This window comes from Acanthopagrus latus, chromosome 3 (assembly GCF_904848185.1).
Source record: "Acanthopagrus latus isolate v.2019 chromosome 3, fAcaLat1.1, whole genome shotgun sequence".
NCBI lineage: Eukaryota > Metazoa > Chordata > Actinopteri > Spariformes > Sparidae > Acanthopagrus > Acanthopagrus latus.
The window spans coordinates 22,783,040-22,806,874 of NC_051041.1; the positions used below are offsets into that span (position 1 = coordinate 22,783,040).

Genomic DNA, 23,835 nt, shown 5'->3' on the forward strand with positions numbered 1-23,835 from the left:
ACGCCTCTCAGCCATCCACTGGCATACAAATGAAAGACTCACTTAGGGGCTGCTCTCTCTCTCCTCTGTCTGTCTCTACTCCCCCCTCCATCCCTTCACTGTCACACTAATCCTGTTTAGTGTTGGAAACACAGTGCTGTTGCAGTATCGTCGCGCTATTGTGCTCTCCAAGATATTTCGCCCAAATGGTATATCAATACAGACCCATCAGATACTGTATTATACTGGCTTCAATCACACCATCATCAGAGTCAGCTTTCAGTTTTAAAGTTGTTTTTCAATGTGTCAGACACCAAAGAAAAGGATCATTTTAAATGTGCCAGTGTGATTTATAAGCCAAGCGTGTTTCTCCTCTCAGCCCGCTTGTAACTCAATTATGGAGTAGCTGCTCTAATAAATGGCAATAACATGCCATTGTTAAAGTTTAATGTGGTCCTTAATACCAGGCACTGTCGTCCAATGTGAGTGGACAGCGCCTAGATAGACTTGCCATCGAGACGAGTGGAGGACTCAGTTCACAATTATAGCGCATTGCTTGTGCTGAAAACTAATCAGGATGCCTAGTCCCTGTTCTGCTAACAGGGAGGACGGTGTGGCTCTGTGCACGACAAGAAACGATAGGTTGTGCTTGTAGTGTAGTGAGGAGCTGATGCAGAGTAGTTTAGTTCAGAATGACTTCCAGTGTGTTCAACACATATTTGTTATGTCTTGTATGGTTTGCGCACATTTTATTTTTGCCCTGCTCATGGGCCTAAAACAATGGTAACGTCAGCTGGTCTTCGTCACACACAGACTGACACTTCAGTCCAGATATATCAACAGTCACTGAAAATGAAATTGGGTGTACCAAGAGTGTTTTTTTTTTCCTTTGGTGCATTTTTCCACATTGCTACCTAGAAATCTAATTTCTGTCTAATTTAAAGGTGGATATTTATTGTCCCCTGAAGAAAAAACTGAATTTTATCACAACATCATGAAATGAAATTTTCCCCAGAGGATGAACCTTGTGCATTTTGTTCAGCCGATGATCTTCGTCATGCAGTACCACCTCCCTCAGGCCAAACCTTCAAGTTTTCATGCAGGATTTACTGTAATGTCTGTGGCTGATTGAGGGGATGAAAATGAAAACCACGGGTGTTCTCCTGGCAACACCATCATATTGTTGTTGTTTCGTCCAGCACTATAGTACTGTGACATGTAATGAGGCATGATTGCCACCTTGAGGGCTCCCTTTCGAATACAGAGCAGGCATTGGCAAAAATAACATTTTTTCACATGTTTTTTTTGCTGTGACATCATCTAATGAACCCCAGTTGCACCAGATGATACTGATGGATAAAGAAGTATAATATTGTCAATGTTTTCCACAGAATCAGAATTTAATTGTGGCTGTCCAGCTGGGGTGCCATTGAGCATGCAGACTCCTGCCAGTCAAGTCGGTTAACTTCCGGTTTAGCGCCAGGCTAACTTGGAGGGAGATTAAATGTAATCGGGCGGCCGAATTGCCCAAATTCTGACAGTAAAATTAGTCATTTCATGGCAGTTATGAAGATTTCATTGCTGTTTTACAGACACATCTTTCACAATGTTAGCTTGTGGGAAAAAGTCCCCAGTGCATCACATGATGATGTAATTACACGGCCTGGACACAACAAAAACCAGCTTCAAGGCCTGTTGCTCTTTGTGAGGGCTTGAGCTTGATGATGAGACCAGCCGTCTTCTTTGCAGAGGAATTCACAGTCAAGCCAGCTGCACTAAATATTCCTCCTCCTCTTCTCCGTTGATTTTACCAGCGGACTAAAGGCCACACCAGTTACTGTATCGGAGTATATAACATCATGCTATTCATTGATGATTTATGCTGTCTTGAGTGAGTGAGAACGGGATGCAAAGCTCCAAAAATAGAAAATCAATAGGTGGTGTCCAATGTTGATATTGTGGTGGACCGCCATGAATAAACTGATGTGCAGGAAACACCGATTGTATGAAGTTAGTAAAGGGTTAACTGCTCAGGCCTGTGAGAGCTGACCAGGCAGTGCAGCTTTTTGGCTGATGAGACAGGAACTAAACCTGAGCGTTCAGAGGGAGGATGAATAGAGGTGCTGTGGTAATGAATAGAAAAATGTGTTTCTTGAAGATTCAAGCATGTAAACTTTTTTGGTGCACCCCGAAAAAAAACCCCAAAACTGAGCATAATACAGAGCCTGTCAAGTTCTTTGGATAAAATCTCTAAATAAATGCTAAATAACTCCCTCTCTCAAACAGCATAACCGTTAAGTAGGTGATTAAATGTGGCATAACATGTTATAAAGTCAGAGAGTTAGTATTTATTATAGACCTTATGCTGACAGTAAGTATTCAAATACATATCATTGTAAATCCACTAAACAATTCCAGGAACAAATGTTCCTACAGGAATATTATTCAAATATATGAAACAGAGTTTGACAGGTTAAGCTTAAAGGGATATTCCGATTTAAGTTTAATCTGTGGTCTAACACACCGTGACAGCGAGTAAGACCCCCCCTCCAGAGATCAAGTTCTCCAATCGCTAGCATGTAGTTTTAACAACCTCAGAAAAGACCGCACGATAACAATGCACTGCAGTCTATGCCTCCAACCCAGACACTGCCATCAAAAAGCCACACATAGCCACAAATAATGCTCAGAACAGCACCAAACTTCAGCAACAGTACAAATAGGGTCCCAGCACATAGTCTGAAGCATCAAACATCTGCTAGCTCAGCTGGATTTCTACTGAAAAGAGAACACACCTCACCACTCTCCTGCAGCAGCTTGCTGGTTGTGGGGAAGCCCTGCGAGTCGATTACCGAGTGCAGTAGAGTTCCGCAGCTCAAGGATGAAAATGTATGACTATTACTCCATGGAAATGCAGTCAAATTTCATATGTGTCTCACCTACCAGTTTATAACAGTTATTATTGAGAGCGGACAGGGAAAAGAACGGAATTGAGCATTTCTAACCGCACTCGGTAATCGACGCGCAGGGCTTCCCCACAACCAGCTAGCTGCTGCAGGAGAGTGGAATATCCCTTTAACTAAGACAGTACTCTGTATTAATCACATTTCTACCCAGTATGATGCTTGCCTCAGACCAGTTTATCAAGTGTAGTCTATTTATTTTCTTACAAGAACTTTTCTTTGCATCACTGTATGAGTAGTGCTGCTTGCGTAATACACAGAAGAGTACCAACACTGATGTTAGGGAGAACCACATTTCAAAATCAGACCTATTCAGAACACGTCTGCTGCTGCCTTCAGAACCTAGTGTAATGTATGTTCAAAAACAATACATTCAATTGTAAATTCTGTTGGAGGAAATGCTGAAATCCATTAAGTTAGAAATAAATAAAAATGAACATACCATAAGTGTAAGAGCGACTTGTCCTTGTGTTTAAGGTGGGTGCTGGGTCTCAGTGTTGAACTAAAATGTTTACCACTGATCTGAAATAACGTTGTAATAAACTGTGATAAAAGTTAATGATATCACTGGCTAATATGATCGGTACAGCCCACGCAGCTCATTATTTTTAATTAGTCCCACCTTTTCAGTATGTTCCTGGCAGCATTTCATGACATTGCTGCTCAGTGTCTTTAACCACTGAATACTGAAGCCTGAAGGCAATCTGATGTCTGACTGTTTTTCACATCAAGTTATGTAACTGCAGCACAGACTAGTTAATTTTGGATGTTCACAACTTCCCCTTCCATTTATTCTCCCGCGAGGGTAGGTTTTTGAGTTGATATTAAGCATTTTCCTGTATTAGAAGTTATGGATCATAAGCATATACTTGTAGGAGTTCATAGATGTTATGTTATTATGATATTTTCTGGGATTACTTTGTGGAGTTGTAAGATAAAGGTAGCAGAATGGGCTTTTGCTTTTATTACCTTAATTATTATCATGATTGCAAAGGGTAAGCATTATATTATATAGTGACAAATCTGTTGTCAGTATGGTGTTAGTGAAAGAAAACAAGATTGTCGAAGTATCTGACAACTGGGGCTGCCTTCACAATCACAGCTGCATGATTTCCACTTTTCTCCTCCTGCTTCATAATTCAATATTCATTACCACGCTTGTTTATTTCTGCCTGCACTGCATAATAGAGACAACTTTTAATAAATTGAACTTAGTTTTGTGACAAGCACCAGACATGTTTCTGGCAAAAACAGACACATTACTTCAATTTCCAAGGTGAGGACATGAGCGATGCACAGACTTACTTCAGAAGGTGTCTGTTGGTTAATGCTAGCTCAGCTTCAAAGACCTGTAGTTGTGGCTTTAAGCAAATAGTGAATGTTGAATATGTATTGTTGTTGTTGTTGTTTTCACCACTCAGAAATGAGTATTAACAGTTTATACTTTATTTTATACTAAAATGTCGCTTATTTTAATTGAAAGAGCTCGCCAGTTTAATGTAATGTAAACTTTAGTAATAAATTAATAACATAATAAACCACTTTTGAAGAGCTACTTTTGTGATAAAAGCCATACTGCATAACACAAGTCCAAGATGTTCAGACAGAAGATGAGAACACAGGGTTGGTTGTCTCAGTCTAAAAAGTTTAGTAACATAATCTCATACATATTCATCATTGTGGCCTGGTTTTTCTGTCACAACAGTCCTCAAAATAAAGCTGTTGATTATCCATCAAGCAGATTCTAAATATGTATTTCTAAATCACTGCAAATACATGAAATGTTGTCCCTATAGGTGGCCAGTGTTACAACTGTCATACACACGCACAAACACACACACGCCCCTAGCTGTGTTTTGTTTGGCTTTGCTACACTTAACCCAGTCTTCAGAGCATTTAAACCTCAATGCAACACAGTCCACAGGATGTAAATACACCAACAGGGTCGTCACACATCACTAAGGAATGAATGGAAGGTGGACGTAAAATAGTCAATTTTGTATGAGGGAAAGAGAAAATAAAGAATACAAAACAAATTAAGTGTTCAACTGCTGCAAGATCTCATCAGTGTTAAGGTTATGTCCAATCAGGAACTGGCCATTGGTACCCCTCTCTTCAGTATCTGTTTTCTTTAGATGGGAAAAGTAATTATAGCTCCTGCATAATCCAGTATAAAGCAACAAAATATTACAGGAATTATAGCCTAAAAATCCCATTAAAGGGTAACTTCACCAATTTCTTACAGGTGTTAGGGAGAAACCTGATTGTGGCATCAGCGGAAGCTGCATGTAATCTGATAAGTTACTCCCAGTGTTGTAACTCAGTGGCTAAATTGCATTATGGTTAAAACGGGGGAAGTTTTAAAAATAAGCACACATACACATACACATTGCACTCCTATAACACTGTTTGACATCTCTAGGTGCAGTATTACTGCCAAACACCTGTGAATGCACCTCGAGGTGTACAGTTGTTGCCATTAATGATGCAATATGAAAGAATTGTCCACCTATCAAATTTATACTCAAAACAAAATCGAGGGCAGCGTTACCTCTAATTGCTACCACCTGCAGCTGCCCTTAGCAAGTTAGCTCAGTTAGCTGTGCAGCTAGCAGTTCAGACTGGAAGTTTCAGGCGCAGGGGTGTATTAGTTAGGGCTTTAACTGCTAGTAGAGTAGCTTTAGAAAAGGAGGGGCCAGGGATAGTTAGATAGTTGCTAGTCAGCATGCTAACCTCAAAATATGCTGTGTTTTTCTAACTTTGTTTTCCTGGAATCCAAGCAGAACTACAAATATTTCTCAGGTTCAGCATACATGTTGACTTTCCTCCTCGTATTGCAAAACTTGTTTTTTGGGTTGCCTTCTTCACCCAGTTTTCTGCGTGCGTCTCATGCCCACATTCTTTTTCACGTATACCGATTAAAATAGTTTTTAGTATTGTCAGTGTTGTGATAATCATCTTTGGCAAAAACTATTTGGAAATTACACGCCTAATTATTTTCTCTTTTGTGTTTCATTAGGCAGATAAAGGTTACGATGGGAAGTTGCAAATCAAAGCCAACAGTTTCATCTGCCTGTTGAAAACTGCTTTTAATTATATCCCCACTGCTTTTTGAGAACTGCTGTGCTGATTGTTTTTGAAGGCATTCAAGGGTTATATGTTGTCAAAAGTGCACTTGTTGACGAAACTCAGTCCTTGCATTAGCGTGGGGAATTGATGACTTTGCGAAAGCTCTTGTAGCTGCAGAATTACAAATGCCAGGAGGGACTTAAATTCCCTTCAAGCTCCCTCCAGACAAATAGAAGTGAACAGATAAAGACCTTCACAAAAACCAACACACCTCCCACTCAAATAAAAACAACAAAGGAATAACAAACAAGTCTTGAAAGCCACCCAATGGGATGACCAAGGAGAGGTTTGTGCATACAAAAAGGATTTCTTGAATGTACCTGCCAGGTGCTTTTACCCAGAAATAAGAAGTATCCCTATATCCGGGTCTCTTTCTGGAGAGAGTCATAGAAGTTGCTTTACACGTGCTTCAATTCTGGTGGATTAAAGATAAAAGAGTCGATTCAAATGCTGTCATTTGGCAAATGCATGTTTCTAATCAGGAATTAGGGCCTTAATAATAAAATGGATGTGATGAGCATTTTTCTTCTGGTGCTAAATCTTACAGACATTCATTTCAAGCATGCAAATCAGGGGCAGATGGAATTAGCCAAGAAGTGTGTGGGGGATGAGAGATGTGTCGCTAGGGGTCGACGCCTTTTGTGGAACATAAGTCCCATTTATCCCAAATTAGGACGGGTGCGGCACTGGTTCACTTTGATGTTCCTCTTGGCGGGGGCCCGGGTGGAGTGCAGAGGGGGGGACGGGGCAGATTGCTGGAGCACAAACAGATGTTCAAGGCTCATCCTTTGAGGTGGTGATGAAACGTTGCCACAGCAAGAGTCTTTACGTCCCACTGTCAGTCAGTCGACGCAGAGACAAGGGCAGGGCTGCACTTGCCACTCTAATGGTGCTGCATATGGGCTGCTATACCAAGAGGAGCAGATCAAACAATTGACCTATATCCGCGCTAAGTCGACGGCTTCTGTGGATTGCAGTGTATCATTAGCAAAAACAACCCCGCGAGCATGTGATGAAAAGTAAAAACTCTTCACAGTAGAATACCATGAAACAGTCGACACACCAATTTCGGAAAGTGGTTTCGGTCACAGTTCAACCGAACAATGCAGCACACAGGGGCTTTTATCCTCCATCTGTCTTCCAAGCCTCTCCACTCTACAGCTCAACAGGTTTATAATGTTGCACAGGTTGCCCTATCAACATTTCTTCAATGTCAAAAAGTTTGATTGAAGTTTTTTATTAGCTGTACCTCATTTGACTGGTTGCATTTTGTCCCTGTTTCCCCAGGAATATGACGACGGCTACGGAACAGCTTATGATGACCAAGGATATGAATCGTACGACAACAACTACAGTAATCAAGGACAAAAGTAAGTTTTGATATTTTTTTCCAAAGAAGCCCCCACTAATAGGCATTTACCAGCTTAGTACTGCCAGACACAATACACTACCAAAGCCATATGTAGAGAGGTATAAAGTGTCGCGATCACTCGTGTAGCATTTGACTATCATGATTGAAGTCTGTGACCTACTTTCAAACCAGCTCTAATCAATATATTTTTTTTTTCACTGATGTGTGGAATAAGTGTGTGTAATATGAAAGGAGTCGCTCCGCAGAAAAGCATCACCTGCGTTTGCAGTTCTCCTCAGCTTCACTGAGCATTTTAGTGTCTATCAGCTTAATGTTTTGGTTTTACTTTATTAAAGCTCTGATACAACACAGAACACTAGACAAAACACAAGACTTACAAAGTTAGCGACTAACAGGTAAAGTTAGTGGGTCTAAAGCAGCTTAGAAGCCAGATATCTTTCTCAGGAGTTGGTAGAGACCAAAGCAAATTTAAATTGATATTGTTGTTGCTCTTAGGTGGCCAAAAAGTAAACCAAAACAGAAAGTAATGCTGTTGTTTGATGACAGGTGTTTCTATTATTGTGTCCACTTTATCAATATCAGCAAAGGTAGGCTAATGAACAGAGATCCCTCTCTGTAGGGTGCAAGGGCCACATATCAAAATCTCTCTTAAAGGGCTTATTACAGGGCTTTTGTACTAGACTTAAATGCGTTTAGCTAAGTTTACCTAATACACAGGCAACTGACTGAACTGATGAGGAATAAATAACTCCAAAATATAAACTGCATAATCGAGTTTTAATACCCTTCAGAGTTCAAACCAGGCAAAACCATGACAATGACAACCCTCCAAACAGCTTGAGTGAGCATGCTGAATTAAAAAGCACTTGAATATGTGATGAGTCGTATTCATGCCTCTCTCCAAGTCTCAGCTTTATGAGCAGCATCTGAGGGCAGCGAGCTCGCTGCAGTGTGACCATTTGGGCCTGAGCGAATGCAAGAGAGTATGAGGTAAAAGTGACAATTTGAAGTCTTTTGGGTTCAGAACAGCTGGATTATGGCGCATGAGCTGTTAGGAGTCATTTTCTGCCCTGTTTGAAACTCCAAAGAACACTTGCTGTTAATTAAGTATTTTGTGAAGTGTTAAATGATTAGACTGACCTGTAATTTGTCCTTTAAGATCAAATCAAAAAAGTTAGATATAACATTGGGTTCCACCTTATAAAAACAGTTAGATTTGAAAAAGCATTCTGTTTCGAATCCAGGGTTTGAAACAAACCAGTGTCAGCTGACTCAGTGACAGGTCACATTTTCCTCCAAGGAATTAAATGAAGCTCATTACATTAAATGTATTATCTTCGTTTTATCAGCATTTTAAATATCCGGCCAAAGGTGCTCAGTGTGATCCTCATCTCAATGCAAAATGAACAGTCTTGGTAGTGCGTTGCTCCATTTAACGGAGGGTCCTGCACGGCTAAATGCAGAATATCGATTTTCTTATATTCAGGGAGCTATCACACTCTCCAAGCCACACAAGGTCAAAGGCTTTCGCTTCGGTTTGTTTGGTGTCCCACTGTATTTCATCAGCAAACAATGTGCTACATTTATGTATGCCTGCCTGTGCCACTTCAAAGAAAGAATGATTGTTGTCACATTTAAAAAAAAAAAGAAAAATGGATTGTATTGGCAGCTGCTGGTGAAAAAAAAAAAAAGAAAAAGGAAAACCAGACAGAGAAGAAAAAAGAACATTATTCTGTCCCTTGGCTTTTGTGAGCGGGGTGGTCGATGTTTTCTTTTGTGGAAGTGTCAGGATGTATGTCACCCAGACTTCATCCATCTTTGTGCTATCTCTCTTTTTTTTTTCTTTTTTTTCCCCCCCAGATCACACATCCACACACACGTACACACACACAGAGAATGTATCTTGAAGTGTTGCTGGTTAGGTGTAGAGACGCTGGCCATGGGGGAAGCGCCGGTCCGCCTCGGGAATCTGCGGCTATTTGTTTTAAAAGCAAACCTCGTGAATAATGGTGGGGGGTGCTCTGGTGAAGGTGGGAGTGTGGGGGGAGGGTCGGTGGCTTTGAGCACAAGAAAAATGGAGTCCATCATCTCGGGGCTGGAGGCTCGGCCGACTCAAAGAGATTTTCATGTCTGTTATCTGGCGGGAGACAAAGCAACTAATAGGGCACAGACATCGGAGCTGGAGCCTCCAGAGGCAGCTGATTCACTTACTTCTTCTCTTATTTGTGTATCCTGTGTCCTGGATTTGGCTAAAAAGCGACTGTTACTGCAGGCTGACATTGTGCATGTATACATTTAAGCTTCACAAACTGTTTCTGTGATATGGTTTGATTGAATTTCGACAATTTGTCCTTAAGTATAAGATCTCTTATGTTTTTTTGTTTTTTTTTCTAGTTATATGTCCTTTGTCTGCTCCTGCGGGCAGTATATAAAGGATTATATTCATAATTACTAATCTGAGACATTCAAATGCTATCATAAAACCACTGGTCCGTAGTACAGATTACATTACAGGCCCACAGTAGTCCATTTAGTACTTATAATTATTCTATTGCAGTTTATACCGCAACATGATGCTGTCCTTCCATAGCTCCCCCCTCACAGTCACAATCCTATTTAGCTCTGTGATGGACATAGGTGCATTATTTTCACCCCCAGCCCGAGGAAAGTCATAGTGGGTCCCAGCTGCAGCAGGGCCTAGAGGAGACTGTGTGCATGTGTGTGTGTGCCGGTGTGCGTGTGTGTGTGTTTGTGCATGTGGACGAGAAGTCTCCTAACAATGTTTCTCGAAGCCTAAGGAGCTCCCAGTCACCAATCTGAGCTCTGACTGCGTGGCAGGATTTCAGTTGCCGGAGGATAACAAGCAGAACAATTTACAGTCTCTCTCTGTCATGGCATTACCCCGATGGCTTACGCTCGAAACAGCCCTGCCATTTGTGAACACGGAGGGAAAGAAAGAGGACGGTTTTAAAAGGCTCCTGCTCTTAAAAAGATTGTAATGCTGCATCAGTGGATATACTGTCACCTTCATTATCTGGATGTATGAAATGCATTTCATACATGCATGTAGCATGGAATCCATGTAGGTAAACATGGTTGGCAGCTTCTCAGTCGTACGACTAATAGATATTCTTGCTATCCTAGGTAATATAATGTTTCTATTTTGACTTGAAAAAAAAATACAGATCTGACTTGAGTCAGTCACACATGAAAGGATGCTATATTTTGCAGAATGTATCATCAAAAAGGTTACGATAATTGATTTTGATAATTACCTCCAAGGAGGTAATGTTTTCGCCTGTGTCCATTTGTTGGTCGGTTGTTTGGTCAGCTGGATTTCACAAAAGCTACTGAATTGATTTCCACAAAACCTTGATGAAGGATATGAAGGTCTTGGCCCAGAACAGACCGCATTAACTTTTGTTTTTGATCCAGGAATGTTGTCTTACTTTCTTTAACATCACAAGCGAGGCTGTTTCCCTACATCAAGGAACATTTCTGTTAATTTCTCAGAGAATAAGCTTGATGAAAAAAATAAGGGGTATTTAGATGAATGGTTCCTGTGAGTGCGTACTTCTGTGGACTGTTGTACCTTGGTAGAAGTATGCACTCTGCTGAATGCCATCCTAGTTGATAAGTTGTTTCAGTGACTTATTGAACTTTAAATTTTCTCTGTTGTGTATCTTTGGGTTTTAAACCATTAGACACCCAAGCTATGCAATGTCACTCTGCACTCCTAGAATGTTTTATCTGAAATTTTATATATTGAATGTTTTCCTATTTACTAAATTGAAAACATTACAGAGAAATAATGAACTGTACAGACTAGCTTTTGTAAGTTCTGGCCAGTGGCATGAGCAATGGAAAGTACTCCTTATTTTGTTTATATATTTTTTTAAATCATTGTGTATTTCAGCAAAATACATTGTGTAACATGACACATGTAATACACTGTATTTTTTTTTTTTTATTTGAAATTGTTGGCATCCATATTTGCTCACAATATGTTTTACTTCCTCGGCATTGGCATTAATTGTTGGTTGGTTGATTGAATAGCGTGACACGATCGGCAGGTCAGTATACCGTATCTCGCTCATTCACATACTCAAGATACAAACAAAACAGACTCCCACTCTTAAAAATCTTGCACCATAGCACTGCTGGTTGTCAGAAAGTTGACAGGGCACCTTGAAAGGAGTGACTAAATTGGAAATGAAAGACTAGACGAGAGTAAAATCATCAATACAAATAAAATGTTAAAAAGGTTTTAAATATTGTCGCCAGCAAAACCTACTTAACTATGAAAAAGCAAAAGTATCTATTTAAATAAGTCATCGATTCCACTCAACAACGCATCGTGGAAGACATTAACATCTATACCTGACGCATATGTTACAGTTTGCTAATGAAATCAGTGCATCACTTCTTGTGTGCTGATTGTACGCTTTGCATTTAAAACCCCATTCTGTAAATAGTGCTTGCTAAAGTAAAAGTAAAAAGTCTCAATGTCTCAATTTCAGCCAAGAAAAATGGTTTCACAGCTACTCAACTGAGCTCCAAGTATGTTAAGAGTATATTCTGAAAAACCAAGAAATGCAACTTTTTAAACAAAACTTCCTTTTAATTAGAAATAAATAAATGAATAAACACATGATGCTAATAATAAGCATTATAACTACAATTCATACTGGCATTAACATTTTACAGTATTGCAGAACTGGAGTACAATTGCCCAGACACTACCACTTTTGGGCAGTGATAGCGTTCATAAAATCTTAATGTTCTCTGCTGGGCTTAAGTGGCACTAAATGCTAGACTACTCACTTGTTATGCTAACCACTGCCAAATGAGACATGACAACCTGTGTGACTATACTATACTCATTTTGTCACACAGGACAGGGCAAAATTGAGTCATTTAGAGATAATTGAATTTGAAAGGCAAATAAAGCGCTCACAACCTTAAGACATGAGGCCTAAGCTAAAAAGCTGTTTTTAGATGCCCCGAAGACATTTTGCGACATTTACATGTTTCAGAACAGAGCTGACGCCTGGGGGAGCCTCGTGGAACGCTACCTCAGCGTGACAGCCGTGGCAGTCGGTCCGCCAGCTTCTAGATCACAGCCTCCTCTTACCGTGTTTATACAACACAGAGTACTGAGCCATCATCTTTTTTTGGAGAGGCAGCGGAGGGCTTCATCTCAGGAGAGTTATCGAATGCTGCGGCGCTTAGGCACCAATCTACTGCTAAGGTCAAGGAGGCTGGAGAGGGCTGCTTGTGTGGAGAGTCGCTTTTAATTTTATTAGCGGAGAAAAGGTGACGTCTCTGTAGGGAAATGAGAGGGTTGACAGCTGTGGCACAGCCCCGGCCGGACACTTGGAGAGGGGCACGGCGAGGTCATCTCGAGCAGCCCTGGTGTGATCAAAGCATTATTTCATACTTGACACCTCAGAGACTGCGGGCTGCTGACACCTTGCACCTTCCCTTGCATCTTGCTTTGGTACGCTACATTGTAGGCCAGATCCCGGAGGCCCAGGGGGCACGAGGATAGCTATGTGACAGTGTTTTAAAGGGCAGACGCCTCCCTGAGGAACAACTGTAAATCTTAGTAGAAGAGATGGGCATGAATGGGGACAGAGAAGGAGAGGGGCTGGATTTCTAACTTTCATGGCGTAGCTGCTGGAATTGATTGCTCGAAAGAGCCCCGAAACTACTAAAAACAAGTTTCACGTGCACAATCCTCTAGTCAAAGCATTCAGTGGGCATTGGATTTAGTCATTTCTACACTATCAAATACTACAAAAGACTCTAATATCCAGAAGAGTGGAATGTATGAATATTTCATTGGGATGGTATCTCTGTATCAAACATTGAAGAGTAAGTTATCAGGCCGTTGACACGTCCCTGATAGTCTCATCTCTGCATGCACATTCAGATAAGGACACTCAATAAAAAAAACACAAAGGGAGGATTTGATGTAGCAAACACTAGCTAATACCAAACTACATTCACAGAGTATGCTTCTAGCAGCCTGCTTATTCTTGTAAAATACAGGGATGCTACAAAAAGGGCACCAGCATTTAGCTTACTGCTGTAAAATGTGCTGGTCATGCAGTGAGTCACTGGGTTCCCTCAGCAAAATAGAGGGCTGTAAATGTAGACATAGGAGGAGGAAACTTGTGATCAAACCATTCTGTTTCATATCTTCAGTGTATGATGTTGCAAATAGTGAGCAGTGTGATGCAGACAATAGGTGTACTGGGCTTGCATTAGAAATTACTGTGTATTATTTTCACAAGTCCAAATACGTATTGACATGGGACCGGTGTAACCGGTGGAACAAGCCCAACTTTGATCGCCACTCATGGTACTTCGTACAGCAGGCACCAGCCGTGTTACGAGATCAGCTAGATTGAGGTGAAAAATTGGTGGTGAATGAGAAGGTTGGGAGCAACGGAAAAACATCTGTTACTTGATCTAAATGAGCTCCAGACATGTATTAATGCCGCGAACAAATACAGAAAGCCAATCAAGTCTAAACTATATTTTTGATGTGGCTGTTAAAGAGCAGATGCTTTGCTTCTGCAACATTAATGTTATGTTGATGCCTTGAACATGCATTCTGTCTACTAGCCAGCAGTGGGTGACTCCAATGGTTTCCGAAGAAGTCTGTATGTAAGCTTATGAGAAAATGACCCTACTTTTCACTTGATGCTTTACCTCAGCAAATGGTTTCCCGATGAGTTTATTTTCAAGTCTTCTTGACTGATTTGCGTGACATTCATTCTGTAAATTACGGTCCCATTTAGAGTTAAATATACGATTAAGGCAGGGCATGCTTTAGTATGTGGCTACATTGTAATTGACAAGTTACGACCACAAAATGACCTTGGATTCTCCATCTCCTATCAGAATACCCTCGCCCACCCCACCCTCTTGTATCACATAGTCAGTCTGGCTACAAAAACAAAGGTGGCCGTGGCAGTAATGCCAGACTCCAGACCTCAACAGTGATCAACATATGTATATTTTTTCTTTCACTTTCATTTATTCTAACATGAGGACCCCTGGCTGACAACACCAACGCAAAGCAAAGTAACATAATTTTATGTTCTGAGCAGTAAAAAAAAAGCGTTTCAAGCGGAGTCACAGTTGAAAAATAACTTTTTTTCAGTGATGGCTTTGTTCCTGCACTGTTTTGTACTGTCTCCTTCTGGCGCGGAACATGTATGCATGTCAGTTGTCAGCCAGCTTGCGGCTATACATATATGTTTTCATTGTGTTCAATTACAGGTGATGCACTGGGTTTGATCAGTCAGTGTTACGTCTTTGAGCTCTGCTTGTTGCATCAGGACCCTGAAACACCCATTTAGTACAATGGGAATATCAGCATTGTGTTTTTTGACTCTGAGTACAGATTGGCTTTGTTAGCTGTCTGCTTCTGAAACGCCTGCGGTGCTTCGCAGATGCTGTGTACCTAGATGCTGTTTTCAAGGTAGACAGCCTGTCAAGATGAATGACAGCCGCTGTGTCGGGAATTAGACCATCTGAGGGGAAGGAGGGCGGGATTTACACCACTCACGCTGTCTCAAGACAAAAAAAGTTGCATATTGTCCCTTCAACAAGACATAACAAAGTCTGTCCCAGATTCCAGACAGTCACAACGTAACAACCCAAACATGTTTCCAAATGATCGGCTTTTAAGGAGTATTGTAGACTGCCTTGACTTGTAGAGGCAGGATTTTCTCTGAAGGAGGATTTCATGTTCTTTCCAAGAAAAAGGAAGAAAGTAACATAAATGGTCTGTTCACGACCAGAAAGAAGACTCATTTGTGAAGTCAAATCTTTGCCGTAGGCCATTTTGTCCCTCTTTGTGGTTCTTCGGCAGGGGTTCAGCATTGGAGATAGCTTTGCAATCAGTCACCACTCTGAGCAATCACCAGTGTATCCATAAGGAGGGTTTCCATTTGAAATTATTTGAGCTTCATTTCGAACTCTTTTCGTTACCAAAAAAAATAAAAAAGTACTGCTGCTTTTTTCATTTTTTTTTTCATTCATTTTCTATGTATTGTTGACTGTGGAAGTCACCACTGAGCTGGCGTAATCAGAGAATTCAGTGAGAGGCATTTTCTGCAGCATTTTTACCTTCTCCACCTTGTTCCAAGAGTGAATGAAAAACATTATTGCACGAGAAGAATCAAGGGAAGTATTTTGAGGATTCACAGTGTTGATCAGTTAAAGTGTGCGATATAAAAAAAAAAATAGGCTAAGAGAAGAAAAGCAGCCTCTCTCCTCATCAGATGGGCGCTGCATTACCTCTCCAGCCCCTCGTAATGTCCTACTAGATTTCTTCAAATTTATCACAGAGGGCTGGAAGAGTAATGGCGATGTAAGAAAACAAAGTCCACTAGGGACGCGTACTACATCATTCAGATTTAACACCGCCATCTGTTTCGGGGTGCCTGGGAACGGCAACATCAGTGCTTAAGACAAAGCATTTACGGAGATGACAGATGCTCTCGAGAGGCAGGGTCTTTACCTGTGGAAAAGTGGGCCTGGAATCAGATGCCTGATGAAAGAGACACACTTATCTAATAGGTGTTGTGTTCACCTCTCGTGGTGCACGCCTGCGCCTTTGAAAGATGTGGGGGTGTTTTGTTTTTTTTGGTTTTTTTTTTCTTCCTTGGCCGGCGACGCAAACCAGCGGACGCCTTCCGCTAATGAATGTCAAATCAAAAGCTGACCTATTTAGAAAGTCGGAACACTTTCACACCTATGACAGGGCAGTATCTCGAGTGAGAGCTAACCACCGCAGGCACCTCATCTCATGCGTTCGTGCTGCCAGCTGTGCACTTCCGACAGAGCTGTGATATGGGATCGGTGGTGATAATTGTAGGCTGAACGAGGCAGTGGAGAGGGTCTTCAGGTTTTAGGTCTTTCATCTCATTCCACTTGGCAGCATTTCTTTTTCTTTCTTTTTTTTTTTTTATCGCGAAGGAACCTGAAATTTTTTAAGTGACACGTGACTTAACGTTTCACCCGCATGACGATTCTTTTTTGTATGGCGATACGACTTATATCAAGCTAAATGAAACTGCGATTAAGAACTACAACACAAGCTCCGTTAAAGATTTGAAGTCGATTGATGCTAACGTTGAGCTAAATACCTAGCTGTATACCCGCAGTCGTCTTGTTTCTGGGCGACAATCCAGAAAGGTGCATACCTACTTCTACTGCACCCCAGAGTCAAATGTACATAGATTGCACATTTATCTCACAATATTAGTTACTTGTGTATTGATGAGGCCTAATTGGCTCTCAAGGGGAATTTTACAAGCTACCCAGCAGTTTGTAAAGTAATATATCAGATATAAGCAGCTGCAACATTAAAGCCAAGAACACATTAATGCATCAGTAATTATAATCCAATTAAGTGATATACAATATTTATTCTGAAATGGGCCTTTCTGTTTAATGAGTACTTCTTGCTTTCGGTGCTTTTGAGTCAATTTTGATAAGAGCCTGACAAAATTATTGGTCGTTTTTGTCTATTGGCAGATATTGACCTTTCACATATATACTAATATCCGCATATAATGTATGTCCACAGTTAAAGGAAATTCGAAATGAAGATTAATGTGTTCTCCCTCTTTTAACATGTATTTTATTCATGCAAACAAGATGCTGTTTTCTTGTTGTATTGTAATCTGAAAGTGCTCTAAAAAGCCTCATTTACATGTGAACATATCAAAAATTGTCTTTTTTTTGTGTCATTTCACCTTTTAAACTATTGATTAACAGCTAAATTGGTCATCTTACGTTAGCATATTGGTTGTCTACCATGGTTTGTTAGAGGATAGCAAATGAAAAGAGTATAATGTAATATATTTGACCTGTGTTAAACATTTTGTTGCATCATATATTCTCATCATATCATAAATTGCTGCTTACGACTCATGAAATCTGAGACTCCGTTTCACCACTTAAATGGTCAAATAAGACATTTTTTTTATATGTATCCATATTGTACTCTCCTCCAAAAATCTTTACACTGTAGCATTAATAAAGAAAGGTAATTTTCTGCAAGAATGGTTAAATTGCAGACCTGTACACCGCAGAGTGCTGATAGGTGTTAATGTGCTGCAGCAGATGCTGTGGAACTTTTGACGACACAAAGCAGAATTTTACCGGAATCTTTGACCTTCGGGAGGCATCTCCAGACTCACCGGCCACTGTAATTGAGAAGAGAAAGTAACTACGGAGCGAAGTTGTGTAGCAATATTGATAAAATGTCACCTCAGGAATTAGAGGCGCCTAACAGCTTTTGTTGCACTCTTCTTCCTTTGTGCAAAGAGCAGCTTTCAGCCCGGCAGACTACCATTATTGGTCCCCTCTGCCTTCAGCTACAGACTTTTTGTCTTTTAACAGTTTTTTTCTTTGTGTGTGTGAGATAAACAGGGAAAAATAAATGAAGGGAAAAAATGCTGACAGCCTACAGCATGTAAGCAAGCCTAAACAGTGTTAGCGTTGCTGTGCAGCATCCTGGTTTGTGTGTTTCGGATGATTTTTTTATTGTTTGAATACGACACAGAGCCGTGCAGGTAAGCCCAGGATTACCTAATATGACACATACCTCCCTGTACTGTATGTCCGCAAGCACCTCTGAATTGTGGAGAATTGATTTTCTGACATTCATAAAAAAAAAAATTTAAAAAAAGAAAGAAAAAATGGATGTGTATTTTAAAGGCAATCTCTGTGGATTGCACCTGTCCATTTTAGCATAATGTGAAATCTAATTATTTAGTATCCTGTCAGCTCCTGTCTCGGGGTACACGACATGACGAGCCAAAACATGCATCTAGTTGTAACGCGCCTCTCTGCCTCCCTCTCCTCTCCCTCCCTCCGTCTCTGCCGGCCAATGAGGGGTGTCAAGGATATTGCAGTGGCTTGACATCTGTGGCAGATGCATGGTGGCACCTCTGCCGCGAGGGCTGACTGGAAACCTGACGCTCGGAGCAGCAGCAGCTGGCCTCGCTTCTTCGGGGGGAGACTACATTGGAGCACGGGAAAAGCCTTGTTTGCTTCTGCCGGCTTGGCATTGTTTGTAGTTGAATTATGAGCTGTGTAAAATTTATGCTAAGCCTGACTTAAGGCACAAGCCTCTTCAGGGAGCTGTCTCATGTCTCATTGAGCCACCATAGTGCTCTTAAAACGAATCCTCCCACTGTCCTCAATTGGTCATGTCGTCTTGTTCATCCTCGCTGGGAAATTGTCACAGAAAACAATATAACAGCCAATCAGTTTGTCATGTTGTAGCTGTTGAGGAGCAGTTGTGGGGAGGCTGCCAAAGTACGGATCGTTTCACACAAAATATAAGGCAGCTTTACTTTACATTCCTGTATTAATATTCAGCAGTGCAGAACATGTAATCGTTGTGTTTACACAGGTTTTAGTGTTTGTGTTTTTCAGATTACTGCCTCCGACCCAATACAGCCGAGGTGAATACATTTGTGTTTATTGTCATCATGTTATAGAGCTTAGATTGTAAAAATTCAAAGTTTTCTGCTAGACAGATACAGCTGCATAATTAATCAAATTATAATCGAAATCTCAATCTCAGCTAAATGCAATATTCCAATTGAAGGGGAAGGTAAAATGTGTGGAAAAAAAAACACCATTATAATGAAGTACAGCAGTGCTGCAGAGATGTCCTGACCTACAAAAGCTTCATCTCCAGATCTAAGAAAAACATGTTTGTGTGGAACAGACTGCAGCAAATGTCACATCATTATGATTTTCAGTAGATTTTTTTCAGTGAAAGCTAAATACAGATGCAAAAAATGACCATTCCCACTAAACGTGACACACAGCAAAATCAGAATATCTGGTAATATCTCTGGCACGAAAGAAAAAAATTGCCTCATTTTACATTTTTTCATGTTTTTACATGTTTTCAAATAAACAAAAAGTTCAGAGACAACCGAGGTGACCAAACTGGACCCAAATATGGACATCATTCAAAATCAGAGCAACAATCCGAGCCAAGCCTGGGTTAAACAAATCCATTAAATCAGAGATAAATAAATGAAATAAGATTTGACCCATTTAAGAAAATTGGTTAATAAAATGAATATGTGGCGGACGATGTTGATATTGTGGCGGACAGCCGGAAATAAATTAACGTACGGAAAACACTGAATGAAGTCATCCTTCTGTGCACTCAGAATGTTATGATTATATTGCTACAAGTTGTTCTGTATGCTAGCTAAAAAGGCAAACTACGTTGACAACATTTATGCTAACGTCACGTAACCAAATCAGCTTTTTTACTGAACTGAGCTGTAGCTTTTAGCGTAAGTTAGAAGGCTTTTAAACATAACTGACACATTCCATGAGCATGGCAAACAACATGTTGAATGGAATATGGGTTGAATAGAAAATCTATTAGTTCGAAGACATGCTGTTTGTCCACATAAACCTCTATTGTGGTACTATATCTAGTACTAATGCTAGTACTTTTCAGGGTAGAATATATTGGACCATAAAAAGAGGAAGAGTTGACAAAAAATATAAATGAGGAGTAATAGCAAGCTGAAATTGTTCATCATCGAGCAGTTTCTTTTTTTTTCTATGAGACAATACTGCTGAGTGAAAAGCAGACCTAATAGCAGACAGAATTTGTAGAAATTGATTTCCTGGAGTGCTGCAAACCGTGGTGTAATTTGATAGAAGAGTGGAGTGTCTCAACCTCTCAGGCCTCACTTTGGGCTTCTTAAGATCACACCGCAAAAAGCTACTCCATTACAGTAACTGGAGTCGAATGTAATCCGTTACTTCCACCGCGGCGTGTCATTGCTGTCACCTCTTCGCCCTCAGCCGTCGGGCGGTGTTGATGCGGCGTGTGTTGGGGTTTTGGGTTGGTGCCTTCAGCTCTCTAATCCGGAGAGCAGAGAGGTGCTGCTGTCGCTGACAGACTGACTGACAGGCAGGCGGAGAGGACCCAGCTGTGATGGCTGGTGTCGGCTCAGTGGCAGCCTTATGATGAATTGCCTCTCTTGAATGATAGCGCTGTTACTGAATGATACTGACGCAGGATTGTTCTGTCAGCAACTCACCGGCGACCGCAAATAAATAAATAAATAAATAAATAAGCGAGAAATGAACCACTATGCAACTTGCTTCCCCCCCCCCACCTATCTTTTTATTTTTCATTAAAGTTGCCACCTCTCATAGATCTCCATACGCAGTGATATGGAACTGGAAGTTTGCGCGGAAATACGGTGGAGGAAATTGCCTTGTAGAAGCACAAATGTGGCTGAACTTCAGAGCAATTGAAAGCTCTTCTTGTTTGTTTCTTTTTCACTTTTATATCCGGCAGAGTGTATCTGAGAAACACTTCCTGTGTGTTTATCTTTATTTCGCCGGCATGCATTATTTGTGATTGTGTGGTCATCAGTATTACTTTGATGTTATTCAATAATAGGGAAAATTAAGTCTATCTATTTGCTGATAACCGCAATTCCAATGTCTTATTTTCTCTATTTTCATATTTATTTATACTTTCTAATATCCCTCTCTCTGTTCTCTGTGTTTACAGCTCAGATGAGTACTATGAATATGGACACAGCGGCGAATCATATGAATCCTATGGTGAGTTGTCAGACTCTACTCCTTCTAGATACATCGTGTGTCAATTATCGGAATATCGCTGTCTAGCTCATGACACCACACCGCCGGCTTCATCTCAGTTGCCATAGCATCTGGGTAATTGTATGATGTGGCATTCAAAATAACCATGTCTACAGTGATTTATTCACAGTTCTGAGCTTTCATTCCCTCAATCATTTGGCTCATTGGGAGAAAACAATGCCACCAAAAGCCAAGAACGACTGAAAAACAAGCCTTTTTTTGTGGCGTTACTGTGTTCAATAAAACACGAGAAAATGGCCTAAAAAAAATTGCCCTAAATACAAGAAAGTTGTAGGTATTAAAGAGTTTGAAGAAGCCTTGTCTTCTCTGATCTTTGAATTTAGGTCCTTGACTGCAAAACCAAAGTGATGCCCCTAAGCACTGATGATTCCCTCACTTCAGAGGAGAGTGTCAAAAGCACGTAGACTTTAACAAGCTGATCACGCAGCTGCAGAATCACTTAAAGATCTACTTTGCTTTTTCTTTTACTTCACTAAAAGTGCTGAACATGAAAAAGAAACAGCACTTCAATGAACCCTAAGCAGCTAGTTAGGACGCTCAGATCTTACCTGCAGCACAAGTTCATTCCTGAATACAGAGATCACATGTGCCGTCTTTTAGCAAACCGACAAAACTCTTAGCGAAATATGAGTGACTACAGATTATTGTAAGAAAATAGATAAAATCCTGACTCTTCTCAGCCTAATATAACGACACATGCCAGGATGCTTTTATGAAGAAAAGTCAGTAACGCTTCATTTTACAGGTCGACACATTTAATGGTGGTTTTCTCTTACCACAACAATTACCTTGAATAAGCAGTTGGCAAATAGCTGATAATGTCTTTAATACTTTTTCCAGTAAACATCCAACTCCTTAACTTCTGCTAGTTTCTGTTTCAGCTAGGCTACATGGTAGGAAGGCGGTAATTACAAAGTTGCAATTTTTGTCACCATTTAACAAAAAAACTTACCAATAAATTCAATGAAATGAATGAAAATTGAAAATGAAATGAAATGAAATGAAAATTACCATTAATTTTAATTTTTTTTAAACCATTTACATTGTCACCAGCCATTATAATGGCAGCAGGTCAGTCAAACCTTGGAAAAAATTTCCTAAATCACATTTTTTTTTTTTTTTATTACTGGTGAATATTACTTTATAATAAAAAAAAATGAGCAGCATTCCTGAATTGCCTGTTGATGCGTAAAAAATAATATTTTCACATAGAGTTAAATAAGTTAAACGTAACTTAAATATACATTAGCAGATTTATGCGCAGCAAGACATGAAAATTCCTATAACAAACTACGTGAGTTTGTGTTACAAATGACTGCAGAAGTTAAGGAGAAAGCAGTTGGAAGTCTCCTGGAAATATATAAAAGGTATTACTGGATATTTGTTCACTGCTTGATGCATATTATTATATCTTTCAGAGGTAAATATTTGGAGTAACTACAAAGACATTTCATGTGTTGCTTGGTAATTGCCGCCTACTTTCCACCTGACCTGTAAGTGTATGCGTTGCTGAAAAGTCTTCATCGAGTCCATCACTCAAACACGTGTTCACAAAACCTCTGAGCTGTTGTATTATGGCTTATTTCATTAAAACTCACAACTCGCCATGTCACATCTTTAGTTTAACGGATACTTTCAATCCAAGCAAATGTTCCCGAGTCTGTTTTTTTTGCTAGAAGACGTTTACGGCCACGTTGGGTGACTGGCTGCTCTGGTTTGAGAGGAGCTGCGAATAGCTCCAGCTACCACAACGTCTGGACAAAGCTAACACCACTGCGCTGTCTTCAACAATACTGTGTCGCTGGCTTTTGACAAGATACAGTAAAAGTGGGCCAAGGTCACACTTGCTGCAGAGTGCACTTGATATGATGGAGCTAATACAGAGTTGAGTGTGCTCCGGTGCGGCTGAAGGTGGATTCAGGTCTAATCCTGTACTGTGCGTGTGTTACTTGGAAAAATGAGTACAAGCAGTTATCTAAAGCAGCATTTTACCCTTTGATTATTTCAAACTAAATCCGTTCTTCTGATGTAGGTGCAAATGTAAGAACACAGTGCTGATTTGCTTTGAGATTAGATTGTGTATTTGTCGGCTGAGCTCAGCTACAAGCTCCAAATAGAACCCAGCTCTCAGGCAAGATTCCTTACTTTTAACATTCAAAGTTAGAGACCGACTGCAAACTGGTAACTTAATTAGCTACTACAGATTCAATTATTATTCAAACTAGGAGTGTCATGATTCTTGTCTGAAGGATTTGTTTTTACTTTTTCTATTCCATTGTTTTCAGCACTGATAGCCACAGTCTGCCATTGTTAGAGTGTCACAACTGGAAGTGGAAAGATCAATTCATGCCTGTCATTAACATTTGTAAATCATTCTTCAGTTTGGCTTTCTCCTGGTGATCTTCTGCAGGTTACTGTCGGACATGTTTAATTTTTATATATCAAAATTAAAGCTTCCAGAGCTCAAAAAAAAAAAAAAAGAGATTTAACAACAAAGTAACATCAGACAGAAATTCACTTTGCACCATGCGGAGGCTCCAACACCCTAATGAGCTGAAGGTGCTTAGTTCTCCTACTTGTGTGGTCAGAAAAGTTAATGAGGTTTTTTCATTAGTTTTGGCTCTCAGAAAAAAAAGATATGTCCTTAGTTTATTAAAAACCTCCAGCTGCAGAAGAAATAAT

At 40.3% G+C, this 23,835-nt stretch overlaps 1 protein-coding gene across 2 annotated transcripts in view; it reads left to right on the top strand.

Annotated features, from left to right (window-relative positions):
• The window catches only part of khdrbs3 (KH domain containing, RNA binding, signal transduction associated 3), a 117,990-nt gene that overhangs the window by 85,654 nt on the left and 8,501 nt on the right, over positions 1 to 23,835 (top strand). For both annotated transcript variants that reach the window (XR_005073177.1, XM_037090694.1), the window contains exons 7-8: positions 7,359 to 7,441; positions 21,041 to 21,093. Coding sequence is in view for 1 of the 2 variants with exons in the window: in XM_037090694.1 (XP_036946589.1) it covers positions 7,359 to 7,441; positions 21,041 to 21,093 (136 nt within the window). In the remaining variant the exon portion in view is untranslated. The remainder of the gene's footprint in view (positions 1 to 7,358; positions 7,442 to 21,040; positions 21,094 to 23,835) is intronic.